Source organism: Gekko japonicus, unplaced genomic scaffold, assembly GCF_001447785.1.
Source record: "Gekko japonicus isolate JY-2015 unplaced genomic scaffold, Gekko_japonicus_V1.1 scaffold2890, whole genome shotgun sequence".
Taxonomy (NCBI): Eukaryota; Metazoa; Chordata; class Lepidosauria; order Squamata; family Gekkonidae; genus Gekko; species Gekko japonicus.
In genome coordinates this window covers 116,988-124,965 of record NW_015166510.1, presented here as the reverse complement: position 1 = coordinate 124,965, position 7,978 = coordinate 116,988, and the positions used below count along the sequence as shown (strand labels likewise).

At 52.7% G+C, this 7,978-nt stretch overlaps 1 protein-coding gene across 1 annotated transcript in view; it reads right to left on the bottom strand.

Moving 5' to 3' along the window:
* The window catches only part of ACAP3 (ArfGAP with coiled-coil, ankyrin repeat and PH domains 3), a 135,292-nt gene that overhangs the window by 61,210 nt on the left and 66,104 nt on the right, over positions 1 to 7,978 (bottom strand). Inside the window, exon 10 of the mRNA XM_015412255.1 lies at positions 5,898 to 5,909. Coding sequence (XP_015267741.1) covers positions 5,898 to 5,909 — 12 coding nt within the window. The remainder of the gene's footprint in view (positions 1 to 5,897; positions 5,910 to 7,978) is intronic.

Sequence of the window (7,978 nt, the reverse complement as noted above, 5' to 3'; positions counted from 1 at the left end):
CCTTCCCCTCCCGACAGGAGGGTCGCCCGCTGGCTGCTGTCAGATCGGGCTAGGCTGGGAGAGTGAGGGGAAGCGTGCCTCCGCCTGCGGACCACCTGCCCGCCCGCCCCCCTTCTCCTCTCCTCCCCTCCTCCGGAGGAGCCTTCCCTTTCAGAGTCAATCAGCTTAGCGCGAGGGCTAATTACCAGACAGCTGTCGCCTCCAGGCCTGGACGGGGAGTCCGAGGAGACTGCGGCGGCAGGGTTGACAGGGCTATCGCGTGACCTTTGACCCGCTCCGGAGGACTGGAGAGCTTCCCATAAGCCCGCTGCCTACCGAGCTGGCACCCTTCCCGGCTGCCATGTTTCACCACCCCCGCCCCCGCTCACCACCTCCAGAACAACCCATCCCGGGGACACCGCCTGCAGAGCCGGGGACCCCTTCTTGGCCCAGTCCAAGCCCTGCCTGCCCAGTCGGAGGAGCCGATAAAGGCGCACCATATGGCCAAGCCCGGCTGCCTTATTTATTTTTAAAGCCTCCCCACTAAATCAACCTGACGGGCACCGCCCTGGCCTGCGCGTCTCCTCTCTCTCTCTCTCTCTCTCTGTTCCCACGCGTTCGCCCACCCGTCTGGCGCTTTCCCAACTTTCCCTTCGTTCCCGGAGCAAAGCAAGATCCATCCCGGTAGGATTCCCAAAGAAACAGGTATCAAGAAGCAAGCAACCGCTCGTGGAGAACGGCAGTGGAACTGAAATCCCCCCCCCCCTCGTGGTGGCTGCGTTGTTGGACGCCGTTTTGGTGCCAAAGAGTGGTCACCCGATGCCAATGCACAGTGGCTGAGGTTTGGCCGTTGGGCCGTAAGGACAGAGCTGCGTTGCTGACTCAGGCCAAACCTTGGCCAGCCATACAACGCAAAGGTGGTTTTCCCCCCCGTTGGCTGCCCCCAGCAGCTTGTATTCAAAGGTATACTGCCTCTGGCTGTGGAAGCTCCGTTTAGCTGTTGACTGACCCGTCTTCTCTGAATGTGTCAAATCAGTCCTCGGAACGTAAGATGAGCTCTCCTAGATCAGTCTGGTCTGCATATCTGCTTCTAAGAATTGCCTCTTGGAGGAAGAGCATAGATAACTTATGGAACTCACTGACCAAGAGGTAGTGGTGGCCACCATCTTTAAAAAGGGGATGGGACAGATTCAGGGAGGTCAGATCCATCACGGGGCACCTCTGAATATCAACCGAGAAGAGGCAACAACACAGGAAAGGGATTTAGCCAGTGCGCCCCGCTTCCTTCAAGAGCAACGGATGCTGGGCTAGGTAGACTATGGCCCTAATCCTGCAGGACTCTTACTAGGTTCTTAATCTTAGGTCTCAGATTTAAAAACCATTGCCTTCTCCTGTTGTGATTGTCCCCAGTGCCTGGTAAGAGAGGTAGACTGCCTCTCTACCTGAAGGTTCCATTTAGCTGGCCTGACTAACGGCCACTGATGGATGCAGTTAAGCTAGTAACCATCTCCACATTTTGGTGGCATGAATAATGCTCAAACCTCTTTTGGAACGCGCTAGCACAAGATACAGTGGTGCCCACTAGTTTTAGAGGGTTTTTAAGAAAGAGACAGGTCTGTCCATGGCTATGAGCCATGACAAATTGTTCAACTGCTTTTGCTGGTGAAATGACTGGCTACCCAGCTGGGAACTGGACTCAGCCTACCAGAAATGGTAAGATGTAAGAAAGCAGAACCCAGGAGATCCTTTCATGTTGGTGTTGAAACCCTGGCAATCCCCGTGCAACAATGTCAACATTTTTCTTGTGTGGCGTTTCACTGATGCGCAGGAACACGGGTGTGCATCACTGAAACACGGCACGAAAAGAATCCCTGGGAAAACAGAGGCACATGATCTCACCGTGGCTGTTTTGTTTGCAGTGTTTTATCAATGCACGGGTACACCCTGGTAGTGTAGAGTTGGGAGAAGGATGCAAATAAACCGAATGGCACAAAAGCTAGGGGAAACAGTATATGCGACAATTTCACATTTGATTTTAGAAATTCTGCTGCTTAAACTGGAATTGAGGAAGAGTGGGGCACAGCTCAAGAGTGGAATTCCACATTAGTAAATGGGGAAGATCTGCTTATCCATCGTGTAATCTTCTCTCCTTATTATAAAGCACTTTTCGTGTCCACGCGCCCCCACAGCCTTTGGGGCCCTCAACTGCCAGTCAGAATGGGGTGCCTGGCCACTGGCTACATGGCCTTCATCCCACCCCTCCTCCCGCCCACAGACAACCCGGCCAGCACCTCGGCCGCAGTGAGCTGGGTGGAGCGTCTGGAGGCTGAGCCCATAATCTGAGGACGCTAAAAGGAAAGATGGCCATGCTATTGAGTAGGAGGCATGACTGCTCCCTTGTGTCTCCCTAGAACAGGACTGTGCATTCAAATCCTGCGTCTTTGGGTTAGATTCCTCCAGAAACAACACCGCACACCAATGCTCCCTCTAAGCTGTGGAGTCCGGTGAGCAAAAATTCTAATTTGTGAGCTACTGGCCTTAAAGTTGTGAGTGAGTGATTTGGCTACTAAATTAGTTTGCTTTGGAGCCCTCCTTCCTGAGCAAAGACAAAAATGTGTGAGCCAGAGGCTAAAAAACTGAGCTAGCTCACACTAACTCAGCTTACAGGGAACACTGCCGCACACCAAAAAAACCACCCCTCCTGAACCCCAAAGTTGCAACCATGTTCAAAATAAAGTACATCCTCCATTGGTTAGCTGTGCAATCGGTACAGAATTACTCCAAGCCCACCGATTCCAACGACCAGAGGAACCATAGGAATGCCCTGTAAATCACAATGTGACAAGATTCATTGTTACGCCCCCCCCTCCTTCCATCCCAGCTGTCAGGAAAGTTAGTTGGAGAGTCCAGAAATTCACATACTGGTGCCTTCTTGCATGGGGGGTGGGGGTGGGGGGTAGAGACAGGGAGTGTCTGTTTGACTCTGGTTTAAGCAGCGTTTGTTTTCCTGCCGGGGTGTAAATCAGCCCCAAAGGGGACTCCTCTGAGGTGAGAAGGAGATACAGCCCACGATCCTGGGGGGGGGGGCAGTTAACGAAGTAACAAAAGGCATCTCGGAATGATGGCCGCCCTGGGAATACGTGTAAAAGGGTGGACAGATGCCCCTTGAGAAATGCAACAGAAAGGAGGGAGAAAGAGACGGTTGGAAAAGCGACGTTTCTAAAGAAAGAACGACCCAGATTCAATTTGGGATTTTTTCCCCAACTCTTCCCCCACCCTGCACCAGTTGAGCAGAATTTCTCCTTCTCTATAAGCAGAAGAAGCCGACTGCTGTCACATTCGTGACCTTAATGTGAGAACGGCCAAAAAAGAAAAGCCGTCGGGGATCAAAGAGAGCACATGCCCCGAGTACGGAAGGCCCCAGGTTCAATCCCCAGCCTCTTCTAGTTTGAAGCATCGCAAGTGACATGGCTAGAAAGACTCCAGTTTATTATTAGAAAGGAGTCCAGGAGCACCTGTCACAAATTTTGTTTGGCTTTAAGGTGCTACTGGACTCTTGCTCTTTTCTGCTGCTACAGACAGATGAACAGGGCTACCCATATTGATCGATCTCAGATTATTATTATTATTATTATTATTATTATTATTATTATTATTGCCTTCCTCTGCATAGCAACCCTGGTATTCCTTGGAGGTCTCCCATACAAATACTGAGCAGGGCCGACCCTGCTTAGCTTCCAAGATCTGACAAGATCTGGCTAGCTTGGGTTATCCAGGTCAAGGCAATTCCGTAAGTACTTAGACTATTAATTTGGTGCTTCGTTTAAGGTAATTCCAGGCTTTCTCACATGCTTGCTTGCAGGAATTTCCAGCCTCAGCCTCTAGCATCTCCAGTGCCAAAGAAGGGAAGAAGAGATTGGAAGGAAGGAGTCTCAGAGCGGCTTACCATCTCCTTCCCCTCCCCCTCCGCACAACAGACACCCTGTGAGGTAGGTGGGGCTGAGAGAGCTCTCTCGAGGACTGCTCTTTCCAGAACGGCTCTTGAGAGAACTGTGACTGGCCCAAGGTCACGCCAGCAGCTGCAAGTGGAGGAGTGGGGAATCAAACCCGGTTTTCCCAGATTAGAGTCCACACTCCTAACCACTACACCAAACTGGGTCTCAATGCAAAAGACCACAGGAAGGCAAAACCTCTTTGTCGGCAGCCTTGGAGGTGGAAGATCAGCACATGAGAATAAAGGGTCTGGTCCACATTTTTTTAAAAAGAGTTAGCTTTTTTTACTTACTAGGAAATGAGCTTCCAAATCAACACGTTAAGGGCCAACATGTGAGCTACACAGTTCCTAGGCCACACCTCCCCTCCCCATCCAAACTGAAAGCCAGTTTGGTGTAGTGGTTAAGTGTGTAGACTCTAATCTGGGAGAACCAGGTTTGATCCCCCACTCCTCCACTTGCAGCTGCTGGATGACCATGGGTCAGTCACTGTTCTCTCAGAGCTGTTCTCTCAAGAGCTCTCTCAGCCCCACCTACCTCACAGGGTGTCTGCTGTAGGGAGGGGAAAGGAAAGGAGTTTGTAAGCCGCTCTGAGACTCCAAGTGAAGGGCGGGGTATAAATCCAATCTCCTCCTCCCTCCTCCGCCAAGCACCTTACTTCAAACTGGATTTCCCCCCCATTCACTTCCCATTCCATAGTAGAGTTATACAGAACTCTCTGAAGATTACGTTTCATGAAGCGTGTTACTGCAGACCTTGGAGGATGTTGTGTCTGCTGACCGCCACCAGCGGCCAGCGAACTCCCCAGAGCTTGACTCTGGGAGAACAATGGGAACTAGGCTCCTAGTCCCTCCACTGGGGAACCAATGGGCACCGTGGCGGGAGATTCAAACCCACCAACGAGACCCAGGGGTGTGTCCCCAGGGTGTATATAGTTGGCCTGTGGCCGTTAGAGCTAGTTCGTGTGGTGTACCAATAAAGCGTGCTATGCACTATGTCCGTCTTTGTCCTTCTTACATGCTGCTAACCCACTACACAATAGAGGAAGTTAATGAAAGGCAACACAACAAGAGGAATCTTCATGGTGATATGCTGTGACCCAAACAGGTGTGTCCACATGGCAGATACGGGGAATCACACCCTAAGCTGAAACTGTGCTGGCATAAAAAGCTCTTATGCCCCCAACATACCTAATTTATGTCAATTAGTACACTGCATTCTTTTAGCCACCGATTCAACCACTCACACAAATCAATATTACAAAAGATACACAGAGGTAACAGCACTCAGCTGCTACATCCAAACATCAGCATGACGGACGGTTCTCTGCACTGATTTCAGTGAGCGTCTGCCTAAATAATGCACCAGCTGATGCCAACAAGACTACCACGTTCATTAGAACTCTTTTTTTTCCACTCAGCAAAGATATCGGTAGCAACTCGCACAGAGACACAATGGGCAACCTCTTCTGAAAATAAGCAACCTCTGCTGCTTATGGGGAGGAACCGAATGCTCCAGGATGGAGACTGGGCTGTATTACTGCCTGCTCCACCAAAGGCGCGTCCAGCGCAGTGAATCATACAGAGGCACAGCAGGCAGACTCCTCTAAATGGGCGGGTGCTTTGGGCTCCCCAGAGTCTGTTCTCTCATCTGCAACAGGTGGGTACTGACTGCAGTGATGATGGAATACAGAGATGCTTATAGGGGAGGAAATTACATTACCACTGCATCCACCGGGGGTCTCATAACGACGACTACGATAGTGTATGTGAAGTGTTTTAAACTCTGGACGTGTCGCAGAAACGCTGAGTGTTATTACTGTAAAAACCAAGGCACAGAAAAAGCTGGGAGGGGGGTTGCGATTAAGGGTCATAAGCCAAGACCTTACGGACACAACAGAGAGATGAAAACTAAACCACTACTCACCTGCAAAAGGGTCTGCGGGCCACAAGGGATTGTCGATGAGCGGGAGAAAACACAGAGAGAGGAAAGGAGAATTAAATCAGGAAGGTGATTTATAAACAAACACAGGGCCTTTTTTTTGTAGAAGAAGCCCAGCAGGAACTCATTAGCATAATCGGCCACACCCAACAGCAGACACGAATTAGCATATTAGGCCACACCCCCATGACTTCATTTGGCTTGCCCGGGCCGGGGAAGGCATGGGGAGGCATTTAAATGCCTCCCCGATTCTTCCAGGGCCCCCCCCCCGGCCCGCCCACCTCAGAGCCACCGGGGGGGTCGCTCTCCAGGCCTTCCCTCTGTAGCCACGCACACAGAGGTTGTGGCTGTAGTGGGCGTGGCCAACTCTGAAGCCAGCCGGAACTCCGTTCGTGTGCGTTCCTGCCCCAAAATAGCCCTGAACTAACAGCTACTCCACTGAAGGGTGCCACCCTTGGGGCCTGGAGACCTCGCAGAATGACAACTCGTCTCCAGACAACAGAGATCCATTCCCCCGGAGGAAACGGCTGCTCTGGAGGGCGGACTCTGTGGTATTCCGCCACGCTGAGGTCCCTCCCCTCTCCAAACCCTGCCCTCCCCAGGCTCCGCCCCCAAAGCACCAGGAATTTCCCAACCCACAGTCACCACCCCCTGACCCCACACCACTCACCCACTGCCTGTTCCCAGTTCAAACATACCCTCCTCCCTCGCGGACCCCATTTGAGATCTTATGGCAGATCTCCCCACAACTACCTCTCACGCAGTTGCTCGAGTGAGCCAACTGTAGCCCCCCCCACAAGCTGTTGGGGCTCACGTTCCAAGCCCCGCCTCTAGGGTGGACCCATCTCTCCACTGTGGCTCCAAAGGTGGAGCTGCTCTGGTGCAGCGATTACAGGAGGAACCAGGTTTGAACCTCCAATCTGCCAGGGAAGCTTGCTGCATGACCAATTTGGTGTGGTGGTTAAGTGAGCGGATTCTAATCTGGGAGAACCGGGTTTGATTCCCCACGCCTCCACTTGCAGCTGCTGGTGTGACCTTGGGTCAGTCACAAGTTCTGTTAGAGCTGTTCTCTCAAGGGCAGTTCTCTCAGAGCCTCCTCAGCCCCGCCTAGCTCACAGGGTTTCTGTTGTGGGGAGGGGAGGGGAAGGGGAAAGGAGATCGTAAACCGCTCTGAGACTCCGAGAGAAGGGCGGGATATAAATCCAATTTCTTCTCTTCTTCTTCTTCTTGGGCCAGCCATTTACTCTCTCACCGATTTCACACAAGCGCTGCGCCGCAGTTGCGCTTCCCTTTGCCCCGCTTCTATTGGTCAATTTCCCACGCGAAGCTGTGTGGCCGCATTTTGACCCGCGGCTTCACCCGATTTTCCCCGCGGTTTCGTGATCCTCCCAAGATCCAGAGGTCATTTCGGGGGGGAACGTGGGGGAACACAGTTCCCCCGGGTGAGGTACCGGGGGGCGGGGCACATGACGAAGCCCCACCCCCTGCTTCCGGCCGCCCCGCTTCCGGCCCTCATTCAGCCAGGAGGAGGCAGGAGAAGAGGGAGGGTAAGTTGCTTCCTCCCTGCCTCTCCCCACCCCTGCCTGCCTGGGGCCAGGGAGGGCCTTCGCGGGGCTTCCTTGCACTCCCGCCGGCCTTGGGGGTGTGGCCTTATGACACACTTCCAGTGATGTCAGGGGGTGTGGCATATGCTAATGAGTTATGCTAATGAGTACCCCTAGCTCTTTTTCTACGAAATGACCCCTGCCAAGATCCAATGTGTTGTGCTGCTGAGACTCTTGGCAGGAAGCAAGGTGGGCAAGGGGAGGGGTTTGGCCCTTGCCCTGTCAACCCCCCACACATTCCACTCAACAGAATATCCTTCCGGCAAAACTAGCTGCTGACCAGGCATCCACATTTCCCCAGCTGAGCTATATCAGACGTGGAATGTGTCTGAGCCATGATTTTGCGTCGACAGCAAAATCCATCGCCGCCTTGCCCTCTGCCCCCCCCATCTCTAGGGAAACCCCTCTGCACTCCGCTCCTTGCCCCCATGTCTGAGAGCCCGCTTCTTAAAGTATGAAATT